We start from the raw sequence: 19907 nt of genomic DNA, 5'->3' as shown, positions 1-19907 counted from the left end.
GAGAGGAGACAGGTTAAAGAAGGATTTTTAAGCCTTGAGACAATTGAAACATGGATTGTGTATTTGTGCCAATCAGAGGGTGAATGGGCCAGACAAAATATTTTAAACGTGGTATGGTAGTAGGTGCCAGGTGCACCGGTTTGAGTGTGTCAAGAACTGCAACGCTGCTGGGTTTTTCACACTCAACAGTTTTCTGTGTGTATCAAGAATGGTCACCACTCAAAGGACATCCAGCCAACTTGACACAACTGTGGGAAGCATTGGAGTCAACATGGGCCAGCATCCCTGTGGAACACTTTCAACACCTTGTAGTCCATTCCCCAACGAATTGAAGCTGTTCTCAGGGCAAAAGGGGGTGCAAGTCAATATTAGGAAGGTGTTCCTAATGTTTTGTCCACAAAGTGTATCTAACTAGACTATCTTTGTTGTGAACAGAACTTCCTGGTCTACATGCTCTTCCTGATGGTGGTGTTGCTGCTCAACTACTCTGACACGACCAAGGACACACACAGCCTGCGACTCCGTACACAGCTTCAACTCACACTACACACACCGGACCAGGCCAACATCAGCAGGTAAACACACATTATACACACACACACACACACCGGACCAGGCCAACATCAGCAGGTAAACACACATTATACACACACACACACCGGACCAGGCCAACATCAGCAGGTAAACACACATTATACACACACACACCGGACCAGGCCAACATCAGCAGGTAAACACACAGTATACACACACACACACCGGACCAGGCCAACATCAGCAGGTAAACACACATTATACACACACACACACACGTACGCACATTTGCAAAGAAAATATAGTTTGTGTGTGTGTGTGTGTGTGTGTGTGTGTGTGTGTGTGTGTGTGTGTGTGTGTGTGTGTGTGTGTGTGTGTACTCATGTTCCCTCTGTCTACTCAGCGCTGTTTGAGCTCCCTACATTAAACCACTGTCATTCTGTCAACACACACGTCCATATGAAACTGGTCTCCATTCGTTAACTATTCACACACACGTTCATATGAAACTGGACTCCACTCGTTAACTATTCACACACACGTCTATATGAAACTGGTTTCCATTCGTTAACTATTCACACACACGTTCATATGAAACTGGACTCCATTCGTTAACTATTCACACACGTCTATATGAAACTGGACTCCATTCGTTAACTATTCACACACACGTCTATATGAAACTGGACTCCATTTGTTAACTATTCACACACACGTCTATATGAAACTGGACTCCATTCGTTAACTATTCACACACACGTTCATATGAAACTGGACTCCATTCGTTAACTATTCACACACGTCTATATGAAACTGGACTCCATTCGTTAACTATTCACACACACGTCCATATGAAACTGGACTCCATTCGTTAACTATTCACACACACGTCTATATGAAACTGGACTCCATTCGTTAACTATTCACACACGTCTATATGAAACTGGACTCCATTCGTTAACTATTCACACACGTCTATATGAAACTGCTCTCCATTCGTTAACTATTCACACACGTCTATATGAAACTGGTCTCCATTCGTTAACTATTCACACACACGTTCATATGAAACTGGACTCCATTCGTTAACTATTCACACACGTCCATATGAAACTGGACTCCATTCGTTAACTATTCACACACGTTCATATGAAACTGGACTCCATTCGTTAACTATTCACACACGTCTATATGAAACTGGTCTCCATTCGTTAACTATTCACACACGTCTATATGAAACTGGACTCCATTCGTTAACTATTCACACACACGTTCATATGAAACTGGTCTCCATTCGTTAACTATTCACACACGTTCATGTGAAACTGGACTCCATTCGTTAACTATTCACACACGTCTATATGAAACTGGACTCCATTCGTTAACTATTCACACACACATTCATATGAAACTGGTCTCCATTCGTTAACTATTCACACACACGTCTATATGAAACTGGACTCCACTCGTTAACAATTCACACACACGTCTATATGAAACTGGACTCCATTCGTTAACTATTCACACACACGTCTATATGAAACTGGTCTCCATTCGTTAACTATTCACACACGTTCATATGAAACTGGACTCCATTCGTTAACTATTCACACACGTTCATATGAAACTGGATTCCATTCGTTAACTATTCACACACACACGTCTATATGAAACTGGTCTCCATTCGTTAACTATTCACACACACGTTCATATGAAACTGGACTCCATTCGTTAACTATTCACACACACGTCTATATGAAACTGGACTCCATTCGTTAACTATTCACACACGTCTATATGAAACTGGTCTCCATTCGTTAACTATTCACACACACGTTCATATGAAACTGGACTCCATTCGTTAACTATTCACACACACGTCCATATGAAACTGGACTCCATTCGTTAACTATTCACACACGTTCATATGAAACTGGACTCCATTCGTTAACTATTCACACACAACTATATGAAACTGGTCTCCATTCATTAACTATTCACACACGTCTATATGAAACTGGTCTCCATTCGTTAACTATTCACACACACGTTCATATGAAACTGGTCTCCATTCGTTAACTATTCACACACACGTCTATATGAAACTGGTCTCCATTCGTTAACTATTCACACACACGTCTATATGAAACTGGACTCCATTCGTTAACTATTCACACACACGTCTATATGAAACTGCTCTCCATTCGTTAACTATTCACACACGTCTATATGAAACTGGACTCCATTCGTTAACTATTCACACACAACTATACGAAACTGGTCTCCATTCGTTAACTATTCACACACGTCTATATGAAACTGGTCTCCATTCGTTAACTATTCACACACACGTCTATATGAAACTGGTCTCCATTCGTTAACTATTCACACACACGTCTATATGAAACTGGACTCCATTCGTTAACTATTCACACACACGTCTATATGAAACTGCTCTCCATTCGTTAACTATTCACACACACGTTCATATGAAACTGGACTCCATTCGTTAACTATTCACACACAACTATACGAAACTGGTCTCCATTCGTTAACTATTCACACACGTCTATATGAAACTGGTCTCCATTCGTTAACTATTCACACACACGTCTATATGAAACTGCTCTCCATTCGTTAACTATTCACACACGTCTATATGAAACTGGTCTCCATTCGTTAACTATTCACACACACGTTCATATGAAACTGGACTCCATTCGTTAACTATTCACACACACGTCCATATGAAACTGGACTCCATTCGTTAACTATTCACACACGTTCATATGAAACTGGACTCCATTCATTAACTATTCACACACGTCTATATGAAACTGGTCTCCATTCGTTAACTATTCACACACGTCTATATGAAACTGGTCTCCATTCGTTAACTATTGACACACACGTCCATATGAAACTGGACTCCATTCGTTAACTATTCACACACACGTCTATATGAAACTGGTCTCCATTCGTTAACTATTCACACACGTCCATATGAAACTGGTCTCCATTCGTTAACTATTCACACACACGTTCATATGAAACTGGACTCCATTCGTTAACTATTCACACACACGTCCATATGAAACTGGACTCCATTCGTTAACTATTCACACACGTTCATATGAAACTGGACTCCATTCATTAACTATTCACACACGTCTATATGAAACTGGTCTCCATTCGTTAACTATTCACACACGTCTATATGAAACTGGTCTCCATTCGTTAACTATTGACACACACGTCCATATGAAACTGGACTCCATTCGTTAACTATTCACACACACGTCTATATGAAACTGGTCTCCATTCGTTAACTATTCACACACGTCCATATGAAACTGGTCTCCATTCGTTAACTATTCACACACACGTCCATATGAAACTGGACTCCATTCGTTAACTATTCAAACACACGTCTATATGAAACTGGTCTCCATTCGTTAACTATTGACACACACGTCCATATGAAACTGGACTCCATTCGTTAACTATTCACACACACGTCTATATGAAACTGGTCTCCATTCGTTAACTATTCACACACGTCCATATGAAACTGGTCTCCATTCGTTAACTATTCACACACACGTTCATATGAAACTGGACTCCATTCGTTAACTATTCACACATGTCCATATGAAACTGGTCTCCATTCGTTAACTATTCACACACGTCTATATGAAACTGGACTCCATTCGTTAACTATTCACACACACGTCCATATGAAACTGGACTCCATTCGTTAACTATTCACACACGTCTATATGAAACTGGACTCCATTCGTTAACTATTCACACACACGTCTATATGAAACTGGACTCCATTCGTTAACTATTCACACACACGTTCATATGAAACTGGACTCTATTCGTTAACTATTCACACACGTCTATATGAAACTGGACTCCATTCGTTAACTATTCACACACATCAATATGAAACTGGACTCCATTCGTTAACTATTCACACACGTCTATATGAAACTGGTCTCCATTCGTTAACTATTCACACACACGTCTATATGAAACTGGTCTCCATTCGTTAACTATTCACACACGTCTATATGAAACTGGTCTCCATTCGTTAACTATTCAGACGCACGTCTATATGAAACTGGTCTCCATTCGTTAACTATTTACACACACGTTCATATGAAACTGGACTCCATTCGTTAACTATTCACACACACGTCTATATGAAACTGGACTCCATTCGTTAACTATTCACACACGTCTATATGAAACTGCTCTCCATTCGTTAACTATTCACACACGTCTATATGAAACTGGACTCCATTCGTTAACTATTCACACACGTCTATATGAAACTGGTCTCCATTCGTTAACTATTCACACACACGTTCATATGAAACTGGACTCCATTTGTTAACTATTCACACACACGTCCATATGAAACTGGACTCCATTCGTTAACTTTTCACACACGTTCATATGAAACTGGACTCCATTCGTTAACTATTCACACACGTCTATATGAAACTGGACTCCATTCGTTAACTATTCACACACACGTCCGTATGAAACTGGACTCCATTCGTTAACTATTCACACACACGTCTATATGAAACTGGTCTCCATTCGTTAACTATTCACACACACGTCTATATGAAACTGGTCTCCATTCGATAACTATTCACACACGTCTATATGAAACTGGACTCCATTCGTTAACTATTCACACACACGTCCATATGAAACTGGACTCCATTCGTTAACTATTCACACACGTCTATATGAAACTGGACTCCATTCGTTAACTATTCACACACACGTCTATATGAAACTGGACTCCATTCGTTAACTATTCACACACGCTCTATATGAAACTGGTCTCCATTCGTTAACTATTCACACACGTCTATATGAAACTGGACTCCATTCGTTAACTATACACACGTCTATATGAAACTGGACTCCATTCGTTAACTATTCACACACACGTTCATATGAAACTGGTCTCCATTCGTTAACTATTCACACACACGTCTATATGAAACTGGTCTCCATTCGTTAACTATTCACACACGTCCATATGAAACTGGTCTCCATTCGTTAACTATTCACACACGTCTATATGAAACTGGACTCCATTCGTTAACTATTCACACACACGTCCATATGAAACTGGACTCCATTCGTTAACTATTCACACACGTCTATATGAAACTGGTCTCCATTCGTTAACTATTCACACACACGTCTATATGAAACTGGACTCCATTCGTTAACTATTCACACACGTCTATATGAAACTGGACTCCATTCGTTAACTATTCACACACGTCTATATGAAACTGGACTCCATTCGTTAACTATTCACACACGTCTATATGAAACTGCTCTCCATTCGTTAACTATTCACACACGTCTATATGAAACTGGACTCCATTCGTTAACTATTCACACACGTCTATATGAAACTGGTCTCCATTCGTTAACTATTCACACACACGTTCATATGAAACTGGACTCCATTTGTTAACTATTCACACACACGTCCATATGAAACTGGACTCCATTCGTTAACTATTCACACACGTTCATATCAAACTGGACTCCATTCGTTAACTATTCACACACGTCTATATGAAACTGGACTCCATTCGTTAACTATTCACACACACGTCCATATGAAACTGGACTCCATTCGTTAACTATTCACACACACGTCTATATGAAACTGGTCTCCATTCGTTAACTATTCACACACACGTCTATATGAAACTGGTCTCCATTCGTTAACTATTCACACACACGTCTATATGAAACTGGACTCCATTCGTTAACTATTCACACACACGTCTATATGAAACTGGACTCCATTCGTTAACTATTCACACACACGTCTATATGAAACTGGTCTCCATTCGTTAACTATTGACACACACGTCCATATGAAACTGGACTCCATTCGTTAACTATTCACACACACGTCTATATGAAACTGGTCTCCATTCGTTAACTATTCACACACGTCCATATGAAACTGGTCTCCATTCGTTAACTATTCACACACACGTTCATATGAAACTGGACTCCATTCGTTAACTATTCACACACGTCCATATGAAACTGGTCTCCATTCGTTAACTATTCACACACATCTATATGAAACTGGACTCCATTCGTTAACTATTCACACACGTCCATATGAAACTGGACTCCATTCGTTAACTATTCACACACGTCTATATGAAACTGGACTCCATTCGTTAACTATTCACACACACGTTCATATGAAACTGGACTCCATTCGTTAACTATTCACACACGTCTATATGAAACTGGACTCCATTCGTTAACTATTCACACACACGTCCATATGAAACTGGACTCCATTCGTTAACTATTCACACACACGTCTATATGAAACTGGACTCCATTCGTTAACTATTCACACACGTCTATATGAAACTGGACTCCATTCGTTAACTATTCACACACGCTCTATATGAAACTGGACTCCATTCGTTAACTATTCACACACACGTCTATATGAAACTGGACTCCATTCGTTAACTATTCACACACGTCTATATGAAACTGGACTCCATTCATTAACTATTCACACACATCTATATGAAACTGGACTCCATTCGTTAACTATTCACACACACGTTCATATGAAACTGGACTCCATTCGTTAACTATTCACACACGTCTATATGAAACTGGACTCCATTCGTTAACTATTCACACGCACGTCTATATGAAACTGGTCTCCATTCGTTAACTATTCACACACCACGTTCTTATGAAACTGGACTCCATTCGTTAACTATTCACACACGTCCATATGAAACTGGTCTCCATTCGTTAACTATTCACACACACGTTAATATGAAACTGGACTCCATTCGTTAACTATTCACACACGTCCATATGAAACTGGTCTCCATTCGTTAACTATTCACACACGTCTATATGAAACTGGACTCCATTCGTTAACTATTCACACACACGTCCATATGAAACTGGACTCCATTCGTTAACTATTCACACACGTCTATATGAAACTGGTCTCCATTCGTTAACTATTCACACACACGTCTATATGAAACTGGACTCCATTCGTTAACTATTCACACACGTCTATATGAAACTGGACTCCATTCGTTAACTATTCACACACGTCTATATGAAACTGGACTCCATTCGTTAACTATTCACACACGTCTATATGAAACTGCTCTCCATTCGTTAACTATTCACACACGTCTATATGAAACTGGACTCCATTCGTTAACTATTCACACACGTCTATATGAAACTGGTCTCCATTCGTTAACTATTCACACACACGTTCATATGAAACTGGACTCCATTTGTTAACTATTCACACACACGTCCATATGAAACTGGACTCCATTCGTTAACTATTCACACACGTTCATATCAAACTGGACTCCATTCATTAACTATTCACACACGTCTATATGAAACTGGTCTCCATTCGTTAACTATTCACACACGTCTATATGAAACTGGTCTCCATTCGTTAACTATTGACACACACGTCCATATGAAACTGGACTCCATTCGTTAACTATTCACACACACGTCTATATGAAACTGGTCTCCATTCGTTAACTATTCACACACGTCCATATGAAACTGGTCTCCATTCGTTAACTATTCACACACACGTTCTTATGAAACTGCACTCCATTCGTTAACTATTCACATACACGTCCATATGAAACTGGACTCCATTCGTTAACTATTCACCCACGTTCATATGAAACTGGACTCCATTCATTAACTATTCACACACGTCTATATGAAACTGGTCTCCATTCGTTAACTATTCACACACGTCTATATGAAACTGGTCTCCATTCGTTAACTATTGACACACACGTCTATATGAAACTGGACTCCATTCGTTAACTATTCACACACGTCTATATGAAACTGGACTCCATTCGTTAACTATTCACACACACGTCTATATGAAACTGGACTCCATTCGTTAACTATTCACACACGTCTATATGAAACTGGACTCCATTCATTAACTATTCACACACATCTATATGAAACTGGACTCCATTCGTTAACTATTCACACACACGTTCATATGAAACTGGACTCCATTCGTTAACTATTCACACACGTCTATATGAAACTGGACTCCATTCGTTAACTATTCACACGCACGTCTATATGAAACTGGTCTCCATTCGTTAACTATTCACACACCACGTTCTTATGAAACTGGACTCCATTCGTTAACTATTCACACACGTCCATATGAAACTGGTCTCCATTCGTTAACTATTCACACACACGTTAATATGAAACTGGACTCCATTCGTTAACTATTCACACACGTCCATATGAAACTGGTCTCCATTCGTTAACTATTCACACACGTCTATATGAAACTGGACTCCATTCGTTAACTATTCACACACACGTCCATATGAAACTGGACTCCATTCGTTAACTATTCACACACGTCTATATGAAACTGGTCTCCATTCGTTAACTATTCACACACACGTCTATATGAAACTGGACTCCATTCGTTAACTATTCACACACGTCTATATGAAACTGGACTCCATTCGTTAACTATTCACACACGTCTATATGAAACTGGACTCCATTCGTTAACTATTCACACACGTCTATATGAAACTGCTCTCCATTCGTTAACTATTCACACACGTCTATATGAAACTGGACTCCATTCGTTAACTATTCACACACGTCTATATGAAACTGGTCTCCATTCGTTAACTATTCACACACACGTTCATATGAAACTGGACTCCATTTGTTAACTATTCACACACACGTCCATATGAAACTGGACTCCATTCGTTAACTATTCACACACGTTCATATCAAACTGGACTCCATTCGTTAACTATTCACACACGTCTATATGAAACTGGACTCCATTCGTTAACTATTCACACACACGTCCATATGAAACTGGACTCCATTCGTTAACTATTCACACACACGTCTATATGAAACTGGTCTCCATTCGTTAACTATTCACACACACGTCTATATGAAACTGGTCTCCATTCGTTAACTATTCACACACACGTCTATATGAAACTGGACTCCATTCGTTAACTATTCACACACACGTCTATATGAAACTGGACTCCATTCGTTAACTATTCACACACACGTCTATATGAAACTGGTCTCCATTCGTTAACTATTGACACACACGTCCATATGAAACTGGACTCCATTCGTTAACTATTCACACACACGTCTATATGAAACTGGTCTCCATTCGTTAACTATTCACACACGTCCATATGAAACTGGTCTCCATTCGTTAACTATTCACACACACGTTCATATGAAACTGGACTCCATTCGTTAACTATTCACACACACGTCTATATGAAACTGGACTCCATTCGTTAACTATTCACACACGTCTATATGAAACTGGACTCCATTCGTTAACTATTCACACACGTCTATATGAAACTGGACTCCATTCGTTAACTATTCACACACACGTCTATATGAAACTGGACTCCATTCGTTAACTATTCACACACGTCTATATGAAACTGGACTCCATTCATTAACTATTCACACACATCTATATGAAACTGGACTCCATTCGTTAACTATTCACACACCACGTTCTTATGAAACTGGACTCCATTCGTTAACTATTCACACACGTCTATATGAAACTAGTCTCCATTCGTTAACTATTCACACACACGTCTATATGAAACTGGTCTCCATTCGTTAACTATTCACACACGTCTATATGAAACTGGTCTCCATTCGTTAACTATTCAGACACACGTCTATATGAAACTGGACTCCATTCGTTAACTATTCACACACACGTTCATATGAAACTGGTCTCCATTCGTTAACTATTCACACACACGTCTATATGAAACTGGTCTCCATTCGTTAACTATTCACACACGTCCATATGAAACTGGTCTCCATTCGTTAACTATTCACACACACGTTAATATGAAACTGGACTCCATTCGTTAACTATTCACACACGTCTATATGAAACTGGTCTCCATTCGTTAACTATTCACACACACGTCTATATGAAACTGGACTCCATTCGTTAACTATTCACACACGTCTATATGAAACTGGACTCCATTCGTTAACTAATCACACACGTCTATATGAAACTGGACTCCATTCGTTAACTATTCACACACGTCTATATGAAACTGCTCTCCATTCGTTAACTATTCACACACGTCTATATGAAACTGGACTCCATTCGTTAACTATTCACACACGTCTATATGAAACTGGTCTCCATTCGTTAACTATTCACACACACGTTCATATAAAACTGGACTCCATTCGTTAACTATTCACACACACGTCCATATGAAACTGGACTCCATTCGTTAACTATTCACACACGTTCATATCAAACTGGACTCCATTCGTTAACTATTCACACACGTCTATATGAAACTGGTCTCCATTCGTTAACTATTCACACACACGTCTATATGAAACTGGTCTCCATTCGTTAACTATTCACACACACGTCTATATGAAACTGGACTCCATTCGTTAACTATTCACACACACGTCTATATGAAACTGCTCTCCATTCGTTAACTATTCACACACACGTTCATATGAAACTGGACTCCATTCGTTAACTATTCACACACAACTATACGAAACTGGTCTCCATTCGTTAACTATTCACACACGTCTATATGAAACTGGTCTCCATTCGTTAACTATTCACACACACGTCTATATGAAACTGCTCTCCATTCGTTAACTATTCACACACGTCTATATGAAACTGGTCTCCATTCGTTAACTATTCACACACACGTTCATATGAAACTGGACTCCATTCGTTAACTATTCACACACACGTCCATATGAAACTGGACTCCATTCGTTAACTATTCACACACGTTCATATGAAACTGGACTCCATTCATTAACTATTCACACACGTCTATATGAAACTGGTCTCCATTCGTTAACTATTCACACACGTCTATATGAAACTGGTCTCCATTCGTTAACTATTGACACACACGTCCATATGAAACTGGACTCCATTCGTTAACTATTCACACACACGTCTATATGAAACTGGTCTCCATTCGTTAACTATTCACACACGTCCATATGAAACTGGTCTCCATTCGTTAACTATTCACACACACGTTCATATGAAACTGGACTCCATTCGTTAACTATTCACACACACGTCCATATGAAACTGGACTCCATTCGTTAACTATTCACACACGTTCATATGAAACTGGACTCCATTCATTAACTATTCACACACGTCTATATGAAACTGGTCTCCATTCGTTAACTATTCACACACGTCTATATGAAACTGGTCTCCATTCGTTAACTATTGACACACACGTCCATATGAAACTGGACTCCATTCGTTAACTATTCACACACACGTCTATATGAAACTGGTCTCCATTCGTTAACTATTCACACACGTCCATATGAAACTGGTCTCCATTCGTTAACTATTCACACACACGTCCATATGAAACTGGACTCCATTCGTTAACTATTCAAACACACGTCTATATGAAACTGGTCTCCATTCGTTAACTATTGACACACACGTCCATATGAAACTGGACTCCATTCGTTAACTATTCACACACACGTCTATATGAAACTGGTCTCCATTCGTTAACTATTCACACACACGTCTATATGAAACTGGTCTCCATTCGTTAACTATTCACACACACGTCTATATGAAACTGGACTCCATTCGTTAACTATTCACACACACGTCTATATGAAACTGGACTCCATTCGTTAACTATTCACACACACGTCTATATGAAACTGGTCTCCATTCGTTAACTATTGACACACACGTCCATATGAAACTGGACTCCATTCGTTAACTATTCACACACACGTCTATATGAAACTGGTCTCCATTCGTTAACTATTCACACACGTCCATATGAAACTGGTCTCCATTCGTTAACTATTCACACACACGTTCATATGAAACTGGACTCCATTCGTTAACTATTCACACACGTCCATATGAAACTGGTCTCCATTCGTTAACTATTCACACACATCTATATGAAACTGGACTCCATTCGTTAACTATTCACACACGTCCATATGAAACTGGACTCCATTCGTTAACTATTCACACACGTCTATATGAAACTGGACTCCATTCGTTAACTATTCACACACACGTCTATATGAAACTGGACTCCATTCGTTAACTATTCACACACGTCTATATGAAACTGGACTCCATTCATTAACTATTCACACACATCTATATGAAACTGGACTCCATTCGTTAACTATTCACACACCACGTTCTTATGAAACTGGACTCCATTCGTTAACTATTCACACACGTCTATATGAAACTAGTCTCCATTCGTTAACTATTCACACACACGTCTATATGAAACTGGTCTCCATTCGTTAACTATTCACACACGTCTATATGAAACTGGTCTCCATTCGTTAACTATTCAGACACACGTCTATATGAAACTGGACTCCATTCGTTAACTATTCACACACACGTTCATATGAAACTGGTCTCCATTCGTTAACTATTCACACACACGTCTATATGAAACTGGTCTCCATTCGTTAACTATTCACACACGTCCATATGAAACTGGTCTCCATTCGTTAACTATTCACACACACGTTAATATGAAACTGGACTCCATTCGTTAACTATTCACACACGTCTATATGAAACTGGTCTCCATTCGTTAACTATTCACACACACGTCTATATGAAACTGGACTCCATTCGTTAACTATTCACACACGTCTATATGAAACTGGACTCCATTCGTTAACTAATCACACACGTCTATATGAAACTGGACTCCATTCGTTAACTATTCACACACGTCTATATGAAACTGCTCTCCATTCGTTAACTATTCACACACGTCTATATGAAACTGGACTCCATTCGTTAACTATTCACACACGTCTATATGAAACTGGTCTCCATTCGTTAACTATTCACACACACGTTCATATAAAACTGGACTCCATTTGTTAACTATTCACACACACGTCCATATGAAACTGGACTCCATTCGTTAACTATTCACACACGTTCATATCAAACTGGACTCCATTCGTTAACTATTCACACACGTCTATATGAAACTGGTCTCCATTCGTTAACTATTCACACACACGTCTATATGAAACTGGTCTCCATTCGTTAACTATTCACACACACGTCTATATGAAACTGGACTCCATTCGTTAACTATTCACACACACGTCTATATGAAACTGCTCTCCATTCGTTAACTATTCACACACACGTTCATATGAAACTGGACTCCATTCGTTAACTATTCACACACAACTATACGAAACTGGTCTCCATTCGTTAACTATTCACACACGTCTATATGAAACTGGTCTCCATTCGTTAACTATTCACACACACGTCTATATGAAACTGCTCTCCATTCGTTAACTATTCACACACGTCTATATGAAACTGGTCTCCATTCGTTAACTATTCACACACACGTTCATATGAAACTGGACTCCATTCGTTAACTATTCACACACACGTCCATATGAAACTGGACTCCATTCGTTAACTATTCACACACGTTCATATGAAACTGGACTCCATTCATTAACTATTCACACACGTCTATATGAAACTGGTCTCCATTCGTTAACTATTCACACACGTCTATATGAAACTGGTCTCCATTCGTTAACTATTGACACACACGTCCATATGAAACTGGACTCCATTCGTTAACTATTCACACACACGTCTATATGAAACTGGTCTCCATTCGTTAACTATTCACACACGTCCATATGAAACTGGTCTCCATTCGTTAACTATTCACACACACGTTCATATGAAACTGGACTCCATTCGTTAACTATTCACACACACGTCCATATGAAACTGGACTCCATTCGTTAACTATTCACACACGTTCATATGAAACTGGACTCCATTCATTAACTATTCACACACGTCTATATGAAACTGGTCTCCATTCGTTAACTATTCACACACGTCTATATGAAACTGGTCTCCATTCGTTAACTATTGACACACACGTCCATATGAAACTGGACTCCATTCGTTAACTATTCACACACACGTCTATATGAAACTGGTCTCCATTCGTTAACTATTCACACACGTCCATATGAAACTGGTCTCCATTCGTTAACTATTCACACACACGTCCATATGAAACTGGACTCCATTCGTTAACTATTCAAACACACGTCTATATGAAACTGGTCTCCATTCGTTAACTATTGACACACACGTCCATATGAAACTGGACTCCATTCGTTAACTATTCACACACACGTCTATATGAAACTGGTCTCCATTCGTTAACTATTCACACACGTCCATATGAAACTGGTCTCCATTCGTTAACTATTCACACACACGTTCATATGAAACTGGACTCCATTCGTTAACTATTCACACATGTCCATATGAAACTGGTCTCCATTCGTTAACTATTCACACACGTCTATATGAAACTGGACTCCATTCGTTAACTATTCACACACACGTCCATATGAAACTGGACTCCATTCGTTAACTATTCACACACGTCTATATGAAACTGGACTCCATTCGTTAACTATTCACACACACGTCTATATGAAACTGGACTCCATTCGTTAACTATTCACACACACGTTCATATGAAACTGGACTCTATTCGTTAACTATTCACACACGTCTATATGAAACTGGACTCCATTCGTTAACTATTCACACACATCTATATGAAACTGGACTCCATTCGTTAACTATTCACACACGTCTATATGAAACTGGTCTCCATTCGTTAACTATTCACACACACGTCTATATGAAACTGGTCTCCATTCGTTAACTATTCACACACGTCTATATGAAACTGGTCTCCATTCGTTAACTATTCAGACGCACGTCTATATGAAACTGGTCTCCATTCGTTAACTATTTACACACACGTTCATATGAAACTGGACTCCATTCGTTAACTATTCACACACACGTCTATATGAAACTGGACTCCATTCGTTAACTATTCACACACGTCTATATGAAACTGCTCTCCATTCGTTAACTATTCACACACGTCTATATGAAACTGGACTCCATTCGTTAACTATTCACACACGTCTATATGAAACTGGTCTCCATTCGTTAACTATTCACACACACGTTCATATGAAACTGGACTCCATTTGTTAACTATTCACACACACGTCCATATGAAACTGGACTCCATTCGTTAACTTTTCACACACGTTCATATGAAACTGGACTCCATTCGTTAACTATTCACACACGTCTATATGAAACTGGACTCCATTCGTTAACTATTCACACACACGTCCGTATGAAACTGGACTCCATTCGTTAACTATTCACACACACGTCTATATGAAACTGGTCTCCATTCGTTAACTATTCACACACACGTCTATATGAAACTGGTCTCCATTCGATAACTATTCACACACGTCTATATGAAACTGGACTCCATTCGTTAACTATTCACACACACGTCCATATGAAACTGGACTCCATTCGTTAACTATTCACACACGTCTATATGAAACTGGACTCCATTCGTTAACTATTCACACACACGTCTATATGAAACTGGACTCCATTCGTTAACTATTCACACACGTCTATATGAAACTGGTCTCCATTCGTTAACTATTCACACACGTCTATATGAAACTGGACTCCATTCGTTAACTATACACACGTCTATATGAAACTGGACTCCATTCGTTAACTATTCACACACACGTTCATATGAAACTGGTCTCCATTCGTTAACTATTCACACACACGTCTATATGAAACTGGTCTCCATTCGTTAACTATTCACACACGTCCATATGAAACTGGACTCCATTCGTTAACTATTCACACACGTCTATATGAAACTGCTCTCCATTCGTTAACTATTCACACACGTCTATATGAAACTGGACTCCATTCGTTAACTATTCACACACGTCTATATGAAACTGGTCTCCATTCGTTAACTATTCACACACACGTTCATATGAAACTGGACTCCATTTGTTAACTATTCACACACACGTCCATATGAAACTGGACTCCATTCGTTAACTTTTCACACACGTTCATATGAAACTGGACTCCATTCGTTAACTATTCACACACGTCTATATGAAACTGGACTCCATTCGTTAACTATTCACACACACGTCCGTATGAAACTGGACTCCATTCGTTAACTATTCACACACACGTCTATATGAAACTGGTCTCCATTCGTTAACTATTCACACACACGTCTATATGAAACTGGTCTCCATTCGATAACTATTCACACACGTCTATATGAAACTGGACTCCATTCGTTAACTATTCACACACACGTCCATATGAAACTGGACTCCATTCGTTAACTATTCACACACGTCTATATGAAACTGGACTCCATTCGTTAACTATTCACACACACGTCTATATGAAACTGGACTCCATTCGTTAACTATTCACACACGTCTATATGAAACTGGTCTCCATTCGTTAACTATTCACACACGCCTATATGAAACTGGACTCCATTCGTTAACTATACACACGTCTATATGAAACTGGACTCCATTCGTTAACTATTCACACACACGTTCATATGAAACTGGTCTCCATTCGTTAACTATTCACACACACGTCTATATGAAACTGGTCTCCATTCGTTAACTATTCACACACGTCCATATGAAACTGGTCTCCATTCGTTAACTATTCACACACACGTTAATATGAAACTGGACTCCATTCGTTAACTATTCACACACGTCCATATGAAACTGGTCTCCATTCGTTAACTATTCACACACGTCTATATGAAACTGGACTCCATTCGTTAACTATTCACACACACGTCCATATGAAACTGGACTCCATTCGTTAACTATTCACACACGTCTATATGAAACTGGTCTCCATTCGTTAACTATTCACACACACGTCTATATGAAACTGGACTCCATTCGTTAACTATTCACACACGTCTATATGAAACTGGACTCCATTCGTTAACTATTCACACACGTCTATATGAAACTGGACTCCATTCGTTAACTATTCACACACGTCTATATGAAACTGCTCTCCATTCGTTAACTATTCACACACGTCTATATGAAACTGGACTCCATTCGTTAACTATTCACACACGTCTATATGAAACTGGTCTCCATTCGTTAACTATTCACACACACGTTCATATGAAACTGGACTCCATTTGTTAACTATTCACACACACGTCCATATGAAACTGGACTCCATTCGTTAACTATTCACACACGTTCATATCAAACTGGACTCCATTCGTTAACTATTCACACACGTCTATATGAAACTGGACTCCATTCGTTAACTATTCACACACACGTCCATATGAAACTGGACTCCATTCGTTAACTATTCACACACACGTCTATATGAAACTGGTCTCCATTCGTTAACTATTCACACACACGTCTATATGAAACTGGTCTCCATTCGTTAACTATTCACACACACGTCTATATGAAACTGGACTCCATTCGTTAACTATTCACACACACGTCTATATGAAACTGGACTCCATTCGTTAACTATTCACACACACGTCTATATGAAACTGGTCTCCATTCGTTAACTATTGACACACACGTCCATATGAAACTGGACTCCATTCGTTAACTATTCACACACACGTCTATATGAAACTGGTCTCCATTCGTTAACTATTCACACACGTCCATATGAAACTGGTCTCCATTCGTTAACTATTCACACACACGTTCATATGAAACTGGACTCCATTCGTTAACTATTCACACACGTCCATATGAAACTGGTCTCCATTCGTTAACTATTCACACACATCTATATGAAACTGGACTCCATTCGTTAACTATTCACACACGTCCATATGAAACTGGACTCCATTCGTTAACTATTCACACACGTCTATATTAAACTGGACTCCATTCGTTAACTATTCACACACACGTTCATATGAAACTGGACTCCATTCGTTAACTATTCACACACGTCTATATGAAACTGGACTCCATTCGTTAACTATTCACACACACGTCCATATGAAACTGGACTCCATTCGTTAACTATTCACACACACGTCTATATGAAACTGGACTCCATTCGTTAACTATTCACACACGTCTATATGAAACTGGACTCCATTCGTTAACTATTCACACACGTCTATATGAAACTGGACTCCATTCGTTAACTATTCACACACACGTCTATATGAAACTGGACTCCATTCGTTAACTATTCACACACGTCTATATGAAACTGGACTCCATTCATTAACTATTCACACACATGTATATGAAACTGGACTCCATTCGTTAACTATTCACACACACGTTCATATGAAACTGGACTCCATTCGTTAACTATTCACACACGTCTATATGAAACTGGACTCCATTCGTTAACTATTCACACGCACGTCTATATGAAACTGGTCTCCATTCGTTAACTATTCACACACCACGTTCTTATGAAACTGGACTCCATTCGTTAACTATTCACACACGTCCATATGAAACTGGTCTCCATTCGTTAACTATTCACACACACGTTAATATGAAACTGGACTCCATTCGTTAACTATTCACACACGTCCATATGAAACTGGTCTCCATTCGTTAACTATTCACACACGTCTATATGAAACTGGACTCCATTCGTTAACTATTCACACACACGTCCATATGAAACTGGACTCCATTCGTTAACTATTCACACACGTCTATATGAAACTGGTCTCCATTCGTTAACTATTCACACACACGTCTATATGAAACTGGACTCCATTCGTTAACTATTCACACACGTCTATATGAAACTGGACTCCATTCGTTAACTATTCACACACGTCTATATGAAACTGGACTCCATTCGTTAACTATTCACACACGTCTATATGAAACTGCTCTCCATTCGTTAACTATTCACACACGTCTATATGAAACTGGACTCCATTCGTTAACTATTCACACACGTCTATATGAAACTGGTCTCCATTCGTTAACTATTCACACACACGTTCATATGAAACTGGACTCCATTTGTTAACTATTCACACACACGTCCATATGAAACTGGACTCCATTCGTTAACTATTCACACACGTTCATATCAAACTGGACTCCATTCGTTAACTATTCACACACGTCTATATGAAACTGGACTCCATTCGTTAACTATTCACACACACGTCCATATGAAACTGGACTCCATTCGTTAACTATTCACA

The 19907-nt window shown here is 39.0% G+C and overlaps 1 protein-coding gene across 3 annotated transcripts in view; it reads left to right on the top strand.

Moving 5' to 3' along the window:
- Positions 1 to 19907, top strand: part of LOC106591398 (polycystin-1) — a 208500-nt gene that overhangs the window by 167301 nt on the left and 21292 nt on the right. For all 3 annotated transcript variants that reach the window (XM_045690822.1, XM_045690823.1, XM_045690824.1), the window contains exon 52: positions 436 to 575. In XM_045690822.1, coding sequence (XP_045546778.1) covers positions 436 to 575 — 140 coding nt within the window. The remainder of the gene's footprint in view (positions 1 to 435; positions 576 to 19907) is intronic.

This window comes from Salmo salar, chromosome ssa12, assembly GCF_905237065.1.
Source record: "Salmo salar chromosome ssa12, Ssal_v3.1, whole genome shotgun sequence".
In the NCBI taxonomy this organism is placed as follows: Eukaryota; Metazoa; Chordata; class Actinopteri; order Salmoniformes; family Salmonidae; genus Salmo; species Salmo salar.
Note: the sequence above shows the minus strand (reverse complement) of the source record. Positions and strands in the feature narration are given on the sequence as shown.